At 48.9% G+C, this 18,176-nt stretch overlaps 2 protein-coding genes across 8 annotated transcripts in view; one reads left to right on the forward strand and one right to left on the reverse strand.

Annotated features, from left to right (window-relative positions):
- LOC119441284 (glycosyltransferase-like domain-containing protein 1) overlaps positions 1-18,176 on the forward strand; it is a 168,153-nt gene that overhangs the window by 34,706 nt on the left and 115,271 nt on the right. For all 7 annotated transcript variants that reach the window (XM_049661118.1, XM_049661117.1, XM_037705909.2 and 4 more), the window contains exon 2: positions 15,781-16,008. In XM_049661118.1, coding sequence (XP_049517075.1) covers positions 15,781-16,008 — 228 coding nt within the window. The remainder of the gene's footprint in view (positions 1-15,780; positions 16,009-18,176) is intronic.
- Positions 2,081-3,302, reverse strand: LOC119441285 (uncharacterized). Its single transcript, XM_037705911.2, has one exon. The coding sequence runs from the start codon at positions 3,286-3,288 to the stop codon at positions 2,587-2,589; it is 702 nt and encodes a 233-aa protein (XP_037561839.1). The 5' UTR covers positions 3,289-3,302; the 3' UTR covers positions 2,081-2,586.

The following is an 18,176-nucleotide window of genomic DNA, read 5'->3' on the forward strand; positions in this document are numbered from 1 at the left end:
GCTGGCATGTGATCTGCACAGCCCAAGCGAGCAAGGCTGCACTTATCGAGCTGTTCTAGCACCTTCCAGAAAATGTTTTCGCAGGCACCAGCCTCATCTAACATGACAGAAACTACATCGTTTAGAAGTTTCATCACACTCAACAACTTAGCTGTAGGGTGTTTCGTGCAGCCTTCCTTGAAACTTCTATAAGTCGTCAGATATCCATCACAGCAAACAACGGGCACTGGACTGCTTATGTCTTCTAAGCACAGGAGGCATGATGTGTGCTTTTCAAATTTGTGCACAACATATCCACTCAAGTAGTAGATAATAGCATCACCCACTTCCCCTTTAAAGTAGGAGTGATCGTCGCCCTGCTCTCCAGGGTCCCTGACTGTTTCTGACGTCATCTCCAGTAGCTTTTCTTCTATGCGTTCACGCAAGGAAGCATGTTTGGCTCGGTAAAGCTCTCTCGTCCTTCTTAGTGTGTCCTGTACGCTGACAAGCACATTCCCCGGCACACCTTGCTCACTCCCACCCAAAGCAGTTTTTATCGGTGTGTACAAACTCAGAAGGCGAAATATTTGAGTGAAATTGACCACAGTAGGGGGGGTGAGATTCATCCCCTCCGAATGAACGGACAAGTCCGAAGTGGTGCTGGAAAAGATACATGGTTTGTTAGGCCACAAGCAACTTCATCACTTCAACACTCATAAATCAGCACCGATCACATTTATCACCTCCAGGGGGTCCTGGTTCAACTTTGCCGTCAAAACATAGTGTGCACCCTGATCCAGTAGGAAGTCGATGATGTCAAGCGTTGACAACAAAGTAACACGCAAGGACTCCGTGGTTAGTTGAGATGCAAAGAGCTTGAGACCTTTCTCCACGGCGTTCTTTTCTGTGACATTCAACATTTCTAAGAAGTCTTTGATGATCTAAAAGAATGCGGTAAAATGTCAGTAAATAAGCATCAACATGCATGAAAAGATACTTTGGCTTGCCTGTATTTCCTTTGAGTGCCTTTTAATGCCTCTTTCAGGTAGCTTTACATTCAAAGCATCAAAAAGGTCATTTAGCAATTCGGTGAATGCTTCTGTTCCCTCAGAACCCTTCATGCCTTCAGCACCGGCTTCTCTGTATATGCGGATGCCAATAGCTGTTCCACGGTTGAATAGCTGCAAAAAAGTGCATGGATAAATTAGTTAAAAAATAACCAAAAATACTAAGCACCGTCTTTCACGGTACTACCTGTGTAGTAAGTCGGACGCTCATCTTCTGGAGGTTGTCCGGGGCAACATGTGCTCTAGTCAGTTTTGGCACGACTCTTGTATGTTTGCTTTTTTCGGATTTATACAGCGCAACATAATGTGCAAAGTTGATCTGATGATCTCCAGCCTGAAAGAACCAAGCAGTTTTCTGAGCTCCATTGTAATGAAGTGCACATATTTCTTTTTACCATTCCATAGGTGTGCTTTTTCAAATGATTTCTGATGCACTTGACTATGTGTGGAATGTCACAGATAAAGAAGATCTTCTGCGAAGGCTCCCAGGGGTGCTCAATGCTGTTGCATGGCGATATCATGTCTCCCGATATTCCCAAGTGCGTCCACATTGAGCGGTTATTACCTGCTCCATCACTTACAACAACAAGCACTGAAGCATTATTATGCTTGTGAAGCTGCAACACAGCACTTCACAAGAGCTGTGCAAGAATCCGTCCAGGTGCCGCACCTCTTGTGGCAAAAGATGCTATGGGTTGAACCCAGCCCTCAAAAAGCGGAACAAACATCAACACCAGTGCGTGGTCAGCAAGTTGGTCGGTGGTGGCATTTGTCACATCGCCATAATCAACAAAGCCATCCATCTTGTATGAGGTTTTGTTGAAAGCAACGGTTTGCTTAAGCTTTACCTCATCGAGCAGTAGAACACCGCACCTTCTGAGGCGGCTCTTCTCATGAAAATGCTCTCGGATACTGTTTAGCGATACCTCCTTGAAACCGTACCCGCAGGGAATGCCACTAATAATCTGACGAAGGCGTGCTCTTGTAGGAAGCGGCAGAAACTGCATATCAGATAACAGTTTGTAAGCTTTTGGGCTTGAAATCTGCCAGCAGAAGGCACGTCATTAACCACTGTTCTGTGTACCGCCTCCCATTTTTAGATTTTGCCTTTGCTGCCTGAAAAGCAGTCCTGAAAGCGAGCTGCTGTTTATCTGGAAGAATGTCAAGTGCACGTTCCGCCCTCTCTTCTGTAACATTCTCAACTTGTTTTTTCATGGTGGTTACTTCTTTTTTCATCTTTTCTCTCTGCATAGTTGCTCTTAAGGCCTTTCGATGCAGGGACTTCACTTTAGTGCTCCTATATTTCAACCTGTTGCTTGTCTTGCAATGCCGTAAAAAGAGCTTGTGCAGACTCTGGCATTCGTGGCATGTTGCAGTTAGAGACAGAATTGTGCATGATTTGCGATGCCATGTATCGCCATTTTTAATGGCCACAGCTGATGACAAGACACAGGGGTAATTATAAGCAGGGCAACCTTCACAAAAATTCAGCCTTTCAATACATGAAAGTAGAAACTTTAGGTCGTCACATGATTTCATTTCAATGCCCGCAATCAGTAGCATACACAGCTGATGGCACACGTTGCCCCTTGGCACGGACAGAGGCGGTCATGTCTTTCGACACTACGACTGCCCTGTCAATTTCTGGAAGGTCTTCTCTCATTAGCAGCTTGTACACCACGATTGTAGTGCCAACAACCTCAAGTGACCAACCCTGCAACAGTTGGCCTGCTGCTGCCATGCCACACAACTCATCGAAAAGCTCTATGTTGTTCTCATGCACAACATTGCTGTCAATGTCACCACCGCTTTCCCTTGAAACGCAGAAGTTCGACGTCGCAGCTTCTTGGTCGTTCTCCTTTTGCTCTTTCCGACGCTTAGGCCGAGGCGGTGCACGCACGGTTGGAGCCTTGCGTTTTTTCGCTGGCTTCGACAAGTATTTAGGGCAATTGGGAAAAATGCGCGGCACAGTATCTTCCTTAAGAGCCCACTTGTCACGCGGTATGACAACTACGTCGCCATGAACTTTGTGAACGAAGTCTTTCACAATATCTTCCTCGTGAAAGTAGAGGTCGCAAACAGCGCATGAGCTGGACAGCTCCTTATCCAATCTCGGTATAGCCCGTCGCCACTGTTGAAGGCGGACCTCGTCAGTGGGTGGCTTAAAAAAATGTCTTTTTTCAGCCGTGGATTTCGTCGAATCGTACCCACTTCGGCAATTAGTCACAAAGCAACGAGGCATGTTTTCTCACATTCAGGACATGTCACAGCCACAAATGATATATATTGTGAGCGCTAACTGTGCAGCTCGTCATCGTCTTCATGTGTATATACCCATCCTCATAATCATCATCATTTTGTCGGGTTGGTGTTCGTGGGCTGTCTCGCGCTGTGTGACAATAGAAGAGCTCTGCCTTCGTCCTGGGCGTCGTCTCACAAGTCGTGGAGCGTGCGTTGTTATCCCCGTCCTCTTGCTCTACCGGTCACCCCTGGAGCTCCGCTCTGGTCGACGGTTGTGCTCGCCAACACCAGTCATGGCACAAACCACCGCATCCACTGCTGCTACCACCTCAGCTCCGCCAGGTGGGCCTATTTGGTCTGTCACCGCAACGCGACCCTCAGATTTTTTCTGGCCTTTGCGGCGAAGACGTGGAAGACTGGCTTGACCAGTACGACAGGGTGAGCGCTTGCAACCATTGGGACGAGTCACACAAGCTCCGCTATGTTGCCTTCTACCTGGGGCAGGTTGCCCAAACTTGGTTTTTCAACCATGAGCGTGACTTCCCTGATTGGCCAGCATTTACTGCGCAGCTGCGACAGATATTTGGCACATCTGCTGGGCGCTCCAAAGTAGTGAAACAGAAGCGCGCTACCCGCATCCAGGGAGCCGACGAATTCTATACGTCTTACATTGAAGACGTTCTGGCTCTCTGCCGTCGCGCTCATAGTGACATGCCCGAAGGGGAACGTATCCGCCATATCCTGAAGGGCATCAACTCCATTGCCTTTAACGCTCTTGTAGTCCAGAGTCCCACTTCAGTTACTGACATCGTCACGATATGCCAACGCCTTGCCACGATCTGCGCCTTTCGTCTTCCACGCGCCTCCTGCGACGCTCACCTTACCGACAACGACGAGTTTCGAGCGCTCATCCGCATCATTGTGCGAGAGGAGCTTCACGGCCATGAAGTCCGTCCAGCCAACACCGCCATTGCGTCACTGCGCGCTCCTCCTCCCAATTTGCGCGAGATCATCAAAGAACTGGCATCCATGCCAACTGTCACACATGCCCGGTCCCCTGCGCCTGTTTGTGCACCTTCTTACGCCGAGATTGCTTCGCGGCCTGCGGCCCCAGTTCCATCTGCGCCTGCCATCGTTGTCTGCGACCACCTGGCCTCGATGGCAGCGAAGGCCCCCATGCAACCATACGACTCTACCTGGCGCCCTTCTCGCCCAGTATGTTTCTACTGTGGCATACGTGGTCACATCTCTCGTTTCTGCTGCTGGCGCCAGCATGATGAACGACGTGGCTATTCCGCCTATGAGAGAGACAATGTGCCCAGATCGGATGCCTACGTTCAAGGACCCTATATATCCTCGTCACGTCGCTCGCCCTTACCTCCGTTGTCCCAAAACATGTCCCGGTCTTCTCGCTCACCCCGTCGTCGTTCCCCGTCTCCGTTCCGCCGTACTTCATCGCCCCTGCGTCCTGCCTCCACTTCTTTCGACACCCATCCGGAAAACTAGACGCTGCAGTTTTTGGATTAGAAACTGCTTGTTTGCGAACTGTCCCAATTCCCCCTGCTCGCCTGACTAATTTACTCGCTGTTTGTGTGGAAGGTGTTTCTGTCGACGCTCTTATTGACACTGGTGCCGCCATTTCTGTTATTCATCGCGCACTATGCTTCCGTCTGCGAAAAGTGCAAACTCCGTATGTTGGTCCGGTCTTACTGCCAATGACAGTCCGATTTACCCTACCGGACAGTGTACTGCTCGTGTCCTCATCGACGGAATTCGCCATCATATTCAGTTTACTGTGCTTCCGTCGTGTGCTCATCCGATCATCTTAGGCTGGGATTTCTTGTCAGCCGCATCTGCTGTCATTTCGTGCGGACAACCACTTATAAATATTACGGACACCGAGCTCTGTGACGCTGCTGATTCCTCGCCGCCCCACCTTGTCACAGCGGCAGATTTTGTTCTTCCACCCGGCCAAGCCCGCATTCCCACCATTAGATCTAGCGAAAATATCGACGGCGACGCAGTGGTCTCCCCTTCTCAGCGCTGCATTTTTCGGGGAATCACCATCGCTTCTTGTCTAGTGCGTTTCTCATGCGGCTGCGCCAGTCTGACCGCCTACAACACGACATCAGAGCCACTTCTGCTGCCGGAGGGGTCCACTGTTGCTATGCTTATCGACGCAGCACCAGTATGTGTTGTCGCTGCTTCGCCTCTTCCCTCCTTCGCCGAGTGTACGCCCACGGACGGTTCACCCAGTGCTCTCAGGGCCACTGTGAGTTCAGATCTGAGCCCAACTCAGACCTGATGCCTTGCTGACCATCTTAAGGAAACGCCAACCTTGCTTTGACGTGTGTTCGGATGGCTTGGGTAAAACAACCGTGGCCGCTCATCACATTGAAACCGACGGATCCCGCGTCATTCGTCGCCGCCCTTACCGTGTCTCGTCTGCTGAACGGAAAGTTATAGAAGACCAAGTCAATGACATGCTCGCACGGAACGTTATAAGGCCTTCAGCAAGCCCTTGGTCGTCTCCTGTTGTCCTAGTTAAAAAAAAGGACGGTTTGGTACGCTTTTGCGTTGATTATAGGGCACTAAACAAAATTACCCGTAAGGACGTATATCCCATTCCCCGTATTGACGATGCTTTGGATACCTTACAAGGTGCCGAATACTTTTCGAGCCTCGACTTGCATTCTGGATATTGGCAGATCCCGATGCATGAACCCGACAAAGAGGAGATGGCGTTTGCAACACCTGATGGCCTTTTCGAATTTAACGTAATGCCTTTTGGTCTGTGCAATGCGCCAGCCACATTTGAACGAATGATCGACACCGTACTACGCGGCCTCAAATGGAAAACCTGCCTATGTTACCTGGACGACATTGTCATCTTTTCGTCCAGCTTCTCCCAGCACCTAGAACGTTTAGACGACGTTCTCACGTGTCTAGCCAAGGTCGGTCTCCAGCTCAATACTAAGAAGTGTCAATTTGCGAGCCGCAGTATTAAAGTATTGGGTCACGTGGTCAGCAAGCACGGCATTGAGCCAGATCCCGACAAGGTCGCTGCTGTACAGCATTTCCCAACACCAACCACACCTAAAGACCTTCGCAGCTTTCTCGGATTAGCGTCGTACTTCCGCCGCTTTGTCCGTGGCTTCGCGACTATCGCAGCTCCTCTTCATAAACTCCTGACCACGACCACACCCTTTACCTGGACGGATGAATGTGAAGCCGCCTTTCAGACCCTCAAGCGATGCCTCACATCAGGACCAGTGCTTCGTCACTTTGATCCCACAGCCTCTACTATCCTCCACACGGACGCAAGTGGGCATGGAATAGGCGCTGTCCTGCTGCAGCGAAACCACGCAGTCTGACGAGCAAGTCGTGGCCTACGCGAGTCGTACTCTTTCTCCTGCTGAGCGAAACTATACTATCACCGAACAAGAATGCCTCGCCATCGTATGGTCCATACAAAAGTTTCACCCCTATTTATATGGCCGCCAATTCACAATTGTGACTGACCACCATGCTCTGTGTTGGTTGTCCTCCCTGAAGAATTTGTCCGGACGCCTCGGCCGTTGGTTTCTGCGTTTGCAGGAGTACGACTACACTGTCACATATAGGTCTGGCAGGCAACATAAAGATGCTGACGCTTTGTCTCGTTGCCCGCTGTCGCCACATGCCCCTGTCTCACCTTCCCTCCGTTCGGCACCGCCCAGCCGTTTCCCCGATTTGTAGACAACAGTGAAGTCGAACTCCTGGAGCCGAAGGCTCCAGCGTGCTAGCCGACCTGCTGGATCTTTTAAATTAGTCAGCCAGCAAAGTGCATGGTGATCACTGACGACGGTGAAACAGCGACCGTATAGATATGGGCGAAATTTCAAGATGGCCTAGACTACCGCGAGGCATTCTTTTTCTGTAGTGAAGTAGTTAGTCTCCGTTCTGGATAGGGTCCTGCTGGCATAAGCAAGCACTCTTTCGGTGCCGTCCTGCCGCTGAAGAAGCACTGCGCCAAGGCCGACATTGCTAGCATCGGTATGAAGAATCGTCGGGGCGTCATCGTCAAAGTGTGCGAGCACAGGAGGCGTCTGCAGCCGTTGCCGTAGCTCGTGAAATGCCCATTGCTGCTCTTCGCCCCACACGAAGAGGACATCTTCGCGGGTTAGATGTGTCAATGGACACGCGATGTGCGAAAAGTCCGCAATAAACTGCCGGTAGTAGGCGCAAAGGCCCAGAAAACGTCGCACGACCTTTTTATTAGATGGCGTCGGGAAATAAGCGACGGCAGCAATTTTATCAGGGTTAGATCGAACACCTTCATGACTAACCACGTGACCGAGGAATTGAAGTTCCTCAAAACCAAAATGGCACTTTTCCGGTTTCAAAGTTAGGCCTGCTAAGCGTATTGCCACCAAGACCGTCTTCAGTCTCCGTAAGTGTTCGTCGAACGTGGCTGAGAAAACAATCACATCGTTTAGGTACACTAGGCAGGTTTGCCATTTGAGGCCTGAGAGTACCGTGTCCTTTAGTCGTTGAAACGTTTCTGGCGCAGAACACAAACCGAAGGGAAGCACCTGAAATTCATAAAGTTCATCAGGTGTCACAAAAGCGGTCTTTTCACGGTCTCTCTCATCAACTACGATTTGCCAGTAGCCGCTTTTCAAGTCCATTGACGAAAACTAGCGTGCATTTCGTGTCTGGTCCAGTGAATCATCGATACGCGGTAGCGGATAAACGTCTTTCTTTGTGATCTGGTTGAGTTTTTGATAGTCGACGCAGAAGCGCAGACTACCGTCCTTCTTTTTCACCAATATGACAGGCGATGCCCACGGACTCTTAGATGGCCGAATAACTCTGTTCTCAAGCATCGTCTTCACTTGTTTTTGTATTGGCTCCCGATCTTTCGGTGCTACACGATAAGGATTCTGCCGAATGGGTCTTGCGTCGTCTTCGGTGATAATACGGTGCTTGGTGAGCGGCGTCTGGCTAACTATTGACGTAGATGAGAAGCAGCTGTTAAACTCATTGATGAGCTCAAGAAGGCTGTTGCGTTCGATGGGCGATAAAGCTCGACTGACATCAACCACAGGTGCAGGCATAGGCACGGTGGACGCCACGTGCTGCACTGAGAGGCAATCTTGTATTGGGGCAATTTCGGCGAAGTAAGCAACAGCGGTGCCTTTAACAATCTGTCGACGTTCCCTGCTAAAATTCGTCACCAGGAGTTCAGCATGTCCCCCGAGTACACTAATTACGGCCCTGGCGACGGAAACGCCCTGACTGAGTACTAGTGCGTTGATGTGTTCAGCGATGCCAGGCCCGCTGTGAAAGTTATCGCAGATTACAGGCACGAGGGAACAACTTCTCGGCGGAAGCGTCACGTCGTCGTCGGCGATACGTAAACGCGGTCGCTGGTCATCCGCGGGGTCGACGTCTTCGGAGCTCGTAGAAAATGTCACCATGTGGTCGCAGACATTAATAACTGCACAGTACTCCTTCAAGAAATCCATTCCCAAAATAAGTTCTTTACAGCACTCAAAGAGAATGACGAGGGTGGCGACGAAGGCTGAACCGGCGATTACGATGCTGGCTGTGCATTTTCCAATCGGCGTCATCAACTGGCCTCCGGCAGTTCTGATGTAGGGCCCGGTCCACGGCGTCTTCACTTTTCTTAGTCTGTCGGCTAGCTTTACACTCATTATCGAAAAATGCGAACCAGTATCAACGAGAGCGGCCACTTGGTGGTTGTCAATGCAAACGACAAGATTGGCACTGACGGCGTCTGTTACATGTGGTGTGGTTGGAATCGTCGGAGTCGTAGAGTTGTCGATCGTTGGTGATGGGGGTTCTTGGGAAGCTGCACGGTTTGCAACCTCACCCCCGGAGGTCGCTGCCTCTAGTTTCCCTGGCGCGGGCTAGGAGACCTGCCCCTAGAGGCGTCAGGAAAACCGCGACGGGTTGGTTGGGTGTAACGAGTAGGTGATGGGGAACGCGATCGGGGCGTCGTTGCACCTTCCGGCTGAAAGTTTGAAGGATTGTCGACGCAGGTATGTGGAGCGTCAAACCGAGGGTAGCTATAGTTGGTGGGAAATCTGGGAAACCCAGCTGCGCGGTAGTGGAAAGCTCGATAAACATGTCCTGCTTCACTGCAATGAAAACATAGTGGTCAGCGGTGCGCCACACATCAGTTTTTCAAAGCGGATAGTCGGCAGGGAATTCTCCGTAAGACCGCGGCGCAGCGATTGGCTGTCGGTGATACGGCATTGCTGGCGGCGGCTGTGACTGTCGAAGATAGGGCGTCGGGGATGGCGGCGGTGGCTGCGTTGGAGTGGTCGACGGTGTCAGCAGCATCAAAGTGGCAGGAGGTGGACGACAAACAGTTTCCACGTATGTGCATCGTCGCGGCACCGCTTGCCAGTCGGGCGAAGAAAAAGGCCTGCCAAACTTCCTCCCGGATGACATCAGCGACAGAAGCCACCGCTGGTGCCATGGGAGCAATTCCGAGCTGCCGGATCTCCTCTCGCACAATCTCTCGGATAACTTCACGCAGAGATGTGCTGCTGCCCTCAGGTAGCAGTGAAGCATTTGTTGGTGAGTTCACGCGATCGTATTGGCGGTACCACTGCTGGCACTGATGGCATGCCCATTTGATAGCGGTAGCCTCCTTGGTAAATTCGGCCACTGTCGTTCGGCGGATTCCTCACAAGTCCGGAAAACAGTTGCTCCTTCACTCCCCGCAAGAGATAGCGCAACTTCTTTTCTTCGGCCATCTCAGGATCTGCTCTGCGGAAAAGGCGGGCCATATCTTCTGCAAACATGGCAACGCTCTCATTTGGCTTCTGAACACGTGATTCGAGAAGGCGCTGCGTATTGTCTTTTCTGTCGCTGCTAGTGAACGTGTCTAGCAGCTGCGTGTGGAAGGCATCCCACGTGGTCAGGCTCCTATCCTGGTTCACAAACCACGTCCGCGCACTGTCTCGAAGAGCAAAATAGACATTAGACAGCTTTTGCCGGGAGCCCCATCCATTATGACTGGCAAAACGCTCGAACTGGTCCAGCCAATCTTGGACATCTTCAACGGCGTCACCATGGAAACTTTTTGGGACCATAGGATGCTGTAGCGTCACCTGCGATGGAGTTGCAGTGGCCATGGCGGTAGTACGTAGACGCGGTCCGGCAGGATCCTGCAAGGGGTTGAACTCGGGCGTCAGGCCTAGCAGGCGGTGGCTGTACCGGTGAACAGGAGTTTCGATGAGCGAAGGCGATCCCGCGTTCGATGGATGGGTTCGCGAAGGGGTGCCAAGCATGAGGCAATCCTACCCCGCACCTCCACCAGTGTCACGACCTCGCAGGAGACGTGGAAGCCGGTGTACAGCACGTATATAAGCACTTTATATGAACAGCCAACGCAATGTCGTTGTCGTCTCTGTTTCTCTACCCGCGCGCTACTTCAGCGTCGTTTCCATGGCCGGGCCATCCTGTATCCATGGATACAGGATGTGGCAATATGACAGTTCATCTATAATGATACATCATCGGCTCAAGAAAAGTCGCGGAAAGTAGATACCTTGTGTCTTTCAGTTAGAGAAACGATAGACAGGGTAAGTAACACTGCCTGGTGTTAGGATATGCCAGGTATAATTTCGCAATTGTAATTAGCAGTAATAGTTCCACTAAGAAAAAATAAGTCAGGAGTCAACTTAGAGGTACATTGTAATCTCGTAAAGTTGTCTACAACTTGTAATAAATCAAAGGTAAATGCAATATACAACATTGCTTCTCCAGATTTATCGTTAGGATCTTTGAGCGAAAGAGTAGACCCGTTCACATTTGGCAGAATAAAATCGTCTGCCAGGACAACACGATCACCAGGCTTCACATGCATGCGCAGGTAGTTAGTAAGGCCTTCTAGTACGCTAACAGAAGAACCAGGGTGTCTTACATGGCTCCAATAATATACCTGACCTTGTCATGATAGGCCTTACAAAACATACATTCAATATTAGGTGCTTGCGGCATGCTGATAATGTGGATAGAGCCCTTGACAGTTAAGTATACCCCTACACCTTTGCCTTTGCGATCATTCCTGTACGCGCGATATCCATTCGGGACAAATTCACTGTCATAAATTGCAGGGTTCAACCAGGTTTCTGTTATGATAGAAATATCTGAATTTGTATAAGAAAACAACAGAGCCTCGAAGTCGGTCACCTTATTAACTATACTTATAAAATTTACGTTGAGTATTTTCAGTGATGTCCGGTCATATGGGCGATAAAATGCACAGTTGATCTTTGTACTTTGTCTTCTTTGTCTCTTTGTCTCTGTCTCTTTGTCATCTTTGTCTTCTAGCTTATTGATCTTAGTTTTGGTAAAAGGTTCCCAGCTTGTTGCGGCATACTCAGAAATTGGCTGTGCAACAGATTTGTAGGCCAAGTCTGACAGAAGGAACTGAAAACTTTAGCATGCCTCAGAAAAAAGAAGCTTAATGTTTGCATTTGTGACAACATTGTTAGTATTCTTATTCCAGCTTGGATTGCTCGAGATTGAAAGACTTGTATTTATTAGTTAATACGGGCATTACAACACCTTAAATGTCATATTGAGAGCTCAGTGGTCTTTTCCCCTACAAGTTATTTTCATAAACACTGTTTTATCATGATTGATCACCATTCTCTGCACTACAAAGAAGCTTTCAGTAATGCTTGCTTTAATAACAACTGGTTGCACACATGCTATCTATTTCCGAGTCAGAATAATCGGTATATAGTTTAATTTTTATTGGAATGTTTTCCACTATGTCATTAATAAATATTGTGAGTGCATAACTGTGCAGTTCATCATCGTCTTCATACCCATCCTCATTATCATCATCATCGTTTGTCGGGTTGGTACTCGCTGGCTGTCTCACGCTGCGTTGAAATACAAGGGCTCTGCCTTCGTACTGGGCTCTGTCTTACAAGTGATGGAGGTGCTGGATGAGTCCTCGCGACGACTTCAGAGTAGCTGAGCGGTGCAGTCGTCAGGACCTGTTGGGGCATTGCGACGACATCAGCGCAGCTTAGTGGAGCGGCCGCAGGAAGATGTTGATGCTGGTCTGGCAAGACCTCAGCGATTTCCTGCTTGATCAGGCGACAGAGCGTGGCCATAACATTCGTTGCGGTCTGTTGCACATGCGGCGGCTGAGCGAAGGTTAGCAAGGAGAGCTGACTTGCAATTTCCACCCGAACAAACACTTTTATTTCTGTAAGCAGTGCTGACTGGTCGGAGATGGTGGACAAACCAGCAATGTGTTCGTCGCACGATGAAGGGCGACGTGTGAACGAGCACGGCCTGCGTAGCTCCTCGTAGCTTTGGCATAGAGTGACGATGTCAGTCACGCACTGAGGATTTTTCGCAAGTAGCATGTTGAACGCATCGTCTTCCATTGGGCCAGAGCCCGACAAGGTTGCTGCTGTACTGCATATGCCAAAACCAACCACATCTAAAGACCTTCGCAGCTTTCTCGGATTAGCGTCGTACTTCCACCGCTTTGTCTGTGAGTTTGCGACTATCGCAGCTCCTCTTCATAAACCTCTAATCACGACCACACCTTTTACTTGGACAGGTGAATGTGAAGCCGCCTTTCAGACCATCAAGCGATGCCTCACGTCAGGCAGTGTTTCATCACTTTGATCCTACAGCCTCTACTATCCTACACACTGACACAAGTGGGCATGGAATCGGCGCTGTCCTGCTGCAGCGGAACCACGCGTCTGAAGAGCAACTCGTGGCCTACGCAAGTCGTATCCTTTCTCCTGCTGAGCAAAACTATACTGTCACTGAACTATACTGCCTTGCCATCGTATGGTCCATACAAATGTTTCGCCCCTATTTATATGGCCGCCAATTCATAATTGTGACTGACCATCATGCTCTATGTTGGTTGTCCTCCCTGAAGAATTTGTCCAGACACCTCGGCCGTTCGGTGCTGTGTTTACAGGAGTAGGTCTACTGTCACATGTAGGTCTGGCAGGCACCCAAGATGCTGACGCTTTGTCTCGCTGCCCACTGTCGCCAAATGCCCATGTCTCACCTTCTACCCGTTAGGCACTGCCCAGCCAACTGACCAAGACGATGGCCCCGGTACGATTCGGGACCTCGGTAGACATTCTGTCATCAGGAGACCTCGCCTCCCTATAATGTGCAGACTGCTGCACAATTATCGACCGGCTCGCTGGCTTATTCCGTCCTCCCAACAGCCGCTTAAGACGACACCTTGCACGTTTTAAACTTCATGATGAATCATTATTTCGGCAAGTTTACCACCCTACCGGTCACCGATGGGTCCTAGTCATCCCTCACTCACTTCGACTCCAAGTTTTACAAGCGTTTCACAACGACGCAATGGCTGGCCACTTAGGATTTGACAAAACCTATGACCGCATTAAGACTAGCTGTTTTTGGCCTGGCCGGTCCATTAGTGTTGCCAAGTAGGTCGGTTCGCGTGCGTCATGCCAATGCCGATAACGTCTGACCTCTCTTCCCACCGGCCCTTTGCCGTGCAATGCCATGCCCATCTGTTCCTTTTGAATTCGTGGGTATCGACTTATACGAACCCCTTCCGCTTACACCCGCGGGTCACCACTGGATTGTCACCGCCCTGAACCATCTCACTTGCTACGCTGAGAAGGCAGCTCTTCCTTCTGGTGCTGCCTTTTAAGTTGACGAGTTTGTCCTGCACGCCATGCGCCACGGCACACCTCGTGTTCTTCTAAGTGACTGTGGCAAGACATTTCTTTCGCATGTTCTTGCTGAAGTCCTGCAGGCCTTTAGCACCATCCATAAGACCACCTTAGTGTATCATCCCCAAACCTATGGTCTTACCAAGCTTTTCCATCGAACTTTGTCCTACGTAATCTCCATGTATGTTAAACCGGACCACAAAAACTGGGACACTATACTTCCTTTCGTCACATTTGCTTATAACCCTGCCGTTCAATGCACAACTACAGCCCCTTTTTCCTCGTGTACGTACGTGCACCGTCGTTTGTTTTGGACACCACCTTTCTCTCTACGCCTTCTATTCCATCCGCATCTCTACCAGAGTCCGTATCGCCCACTGCATGAAATTGCTCACGCGAACACCGTGACCATTCAGGACAAGAGGAAAGTCCGTTGTGATGCGATGTGCCGTGTCATTTCGTTCCGCCCAGGCGACGAAGTGCTCCTGTCGACACCTGTTCGAGTACCGGGGCTCCTTGAAAATTTTCTTCGCAGGTATCTCAGCCCGTACACCGTGCTTGAAAGAACGTGTGCAGAAGTTGTGCAGAAGTTGTGCAGAAGTTGTGCAGAAGTACTATATGAGAGATAGCGTGAGTGTCCATTGTATGTGTCACCTGATAGCGCGGTTACTTTGGCGTGAGAGGAACCAGCCTCACCACGTGGGCAGACTGGGCCGCAGACACATTTGCTCGTATGCGCCTCCGTTCACATACCTGCAAACGACTTGGGCATTGCTGTCCGGCAGAGGGTGAACATATTCGCTCGATATCCTGTTGTGGTGAGTCAAACTTTCACAATTTGTCAGTGCCCATCGGCATGTCCCATTAGTTGAAATTCGGCTAGCTGGCCTTATTTTATAAAAGGCGTAATAAATGCCTTTTGTTTGTTTCCACTAGTGTGTTGTTGATCCTTTGTCAGCAGCATAGCACACAGTCTAGGTCGTTCCACAATCTTACCAGCCTATAGATGACTGAATACAAGCAGTTTAAATGTCCTGATATTGTGAAGAGCCATTGGTGTTCAAGGGAAAACAGCAAGCATCAGAAGAAGGCACTGGTACAGTGAAACCTCGTAATAACAAAATCGTATCCAACATAAAAATACCTTTGTTACATTCGGTACAGACTGATAAACATCTTGTATGTACTTGGTTATGTTGGGGTTCAAGATTCTTTTGGACCATCGCTAGTGTGCTGTGACACTGTAGGAGAGGCCTCAAAAAGGGCTCCACTGACTTTTTCCAGGCCCACTATTTGTGTGTGCAAATTTGTCAGTCTTGCTTGTTGCAAAGGTACTGTTCCTTTAATTTTCTACCAGTGCGTGTTGCTTTATTCAGAATGAAAGAGAGACAGGGTTGCTCAGTGCTAGCTGGTGGTCACATGTTTTAAGATTTCTTCCAAGATCAGCAGTGCTCAAAATCTGGTCTAGTAGGTGAAGGCCGCAGGTCAGCAGAATAAGCCGACACTCACTCGTGTACACTTGCTCACTTCCTACTCATGTTCAATCACGTTCATGCTCAATTTCATTCATGCTTACTGGCACTCACTCACATAAGCCGCCAGGCACGCACGCTCACAACTCGAAATATCTGTCATTGAATTTTGTTCGTATTCACACTAACCAGTTCATGTGTCGCTGTCTGACGCTCTATCTCGCGCCTCTGAAATCAGTTTCGAGTGAGTATGCTGACCTCCATCATGTTGTCCTCTAACTATACTCGCTTGTGCAGCTTGGTAGCTGATGTGGTGCTGTTCAACTCTTGCTTCAACCGGGACTCGTTCCTGTCAGCTGTGGAGCCATTCCTGAACCGTGTGCCAGGTGCAGGCCACCTGGGGCCACTGCGGTATCGCCTGGAGGCCAAGGCGCAAGTGCTGCCCTTTCCGGTGGACGTGCCACTTGCCCCAGCGCTGTGCAGGGACCCTGCAGCACCCTTGCACATTGTCTGGCCTCACCGATGGTCAGTATTAGGCTAACCATGATTTTGAAGGTGTCTGGTTAGGTATGAGACGACTTTTCCTGGCTACGTGCTATGGAATGGGTGTGATGCTCAAACTTGTCCCACAATCTGTGATGTGAAAACATGATGATTTTATTCACTTTAGCGTATAATTTCAAGCAAAATTCAATAATTTATCTCAGGACCTGTGAATCAAAAAGCCGTGCTGGGGCAACATCACAAGCGGTTGTTCCGCCTGCTTCTTGCCCACAGCGTCTTCAAGGCGGCAACACCCCACTTTTCTGACCATGCCTGTTCCAGCGTGGCGTCGGTCATTATGTGGGCTGCACCATCTTTAGCCGTCAGGATGGGGAGGATCATCCGGTTGAGCCCTTCAACAAGTGGGGTGGCATACTATGGAACCGCACAATGGTGCCTGATGGACGTAACTTATTTTATTATTTTTTTAATTTTATTTCAAAATACCTTACAGGCTCCATGAGGAGCATTGGGTAAGGGGGGCATCACTGCAAGACAGTTTTACACGTGAATTCCGAAACTCGAGGACCACAAAAATGAGCAGAAATCATCGTCGCAAAAACAGGGTTACAAATGAAAAAGACGCGTTAGCGTACAAAACATCAGACAAATGTTATCACGCATATTGCTCGCGCACATATCTAACATCATGTAAAAATGTGTATTTGAAAGTATGAAAGAGAAAAAAAAACAATACAAACAATACTTAGATAAACAGAAATAACAGTTCAAGGTAGTGTGCAAAATACCAGATAAATTTTACCAAGCACATTGTTCACGCATATAATCAAACATTGCGTAAGAAAAGTTTACTTTAAAGGATGAATAGGAAACAATAGTCAGTGTGACGTTACATACAAATAGAGAGCATGGCATACAGAATGACGCATTTTTAGGACATAAACTGCAGGTTCAGGAGTTTCCTAAATTTATCTCTGTCCGTTTGCATGACAGCGCTGTCAGGGAGGGAATTCCACAAGCGGATGGCTCGTGGCAAAGCCGACATATTAAATGCATCAGTGTTTCCGTAGATGCGAGTGAAACTTAAATCATTATTCAGTCGTCGTGATACGCAACTTGCACGTTCCAGCAGCAAAGACGATGACTTCAATTGATGAACATATTTATGGAACAGCAATGCCACGTCACGACGACTACTTAGTGCAGGAAGCGAAAGGTCAAGTTTGATTCGAGTTATGCCTATTGCAATTGCGGGAAATGAAACGACTAGCTCGGTTTTGGATGGCTTCTAACATGCAGATTAGGTACTCGTGATGAGGAGACCAAATCGGGGATGCGAACTCGAGCTGTGGATGTCAGATGGAGAATTTCGTAGGTTGCGGTGAATGTACCCTAGTGTTTTTGAACCATTAGCGCATATGAGAGGCCCAGGAAAGCGAGATGAACGCCTAGGTATTTGTACAGTGAAGCTTCGGATACTAGATCCGCATTTATATAATAAGAAAAGCTTGAGTTAAAGTGTTTGCGTGTGAAAGTCATTACCTTGCATTTAGATGAGTTAAGTGTCATTTGCCAGGCGTTGCACCAGTCGCTAGTGTGTTGAAGGTCGCCTTGAAGCATAAGGTGGTCCTCAAAGCTGGTAATTGGTCAGTATATTATACAGTCATCGGCGAAAATGCGCGTGCAGGAGGAGATTTTATTAGGCAGGTCGTTGATGTAAATTAGAAAAAGCAATGGTCCTAATGCACTGCCCTGTGGTACACTGGAATTCACATAGGTGAGGGGTGAAGCAAAATTGTTCGCAACTGTAAATTGCTGACGATTAGTTAAGAAGTTACGGATCCAAGATAGCGTTAAAGAGTCTAATTTGAGAGCAGATAATTTGGAAATTAAGCGGCAGTGGGCTACACGGTTGAAGGCCTTGGAAAAGTCGAGAAAGATGCGATCTGTTTGAAGGTTATGGTCCATGTGGGAGTGTATATCAGTGGCGAACTCTAGTAACTGTGTCTCGCATGATAAACCTTTCCTGAAGCCATGCTGGTTAGTGAAGAAAAAATTATTTGATTCAAGGTGTTCGTATATGTGAGACGCTATAATATGCTCGAGCATTTTGCAGCATATGCTCGTTAATGAAATTGGACAGTAGTTTTCTGGGGAATTCTTGCTGCCGCTTTTGTACACAGGTACCA

The sequence above is a fragment of the Dermacentor silvarum genome, chromosome 2 (assembly GCF_013339745.2).
Source record: "Dermacentor silvarum isolate Dsil-2018 chromosome 2, BIME_Dsil_1.4, whole genome shotgun sequence".
Taxonomy (NCBI): Eukaryota; Metazoa; Arthropoda; class Arachnida; order Ixodida; family Ixodidae; genus Dermacentor; species Dermacentor silvarum.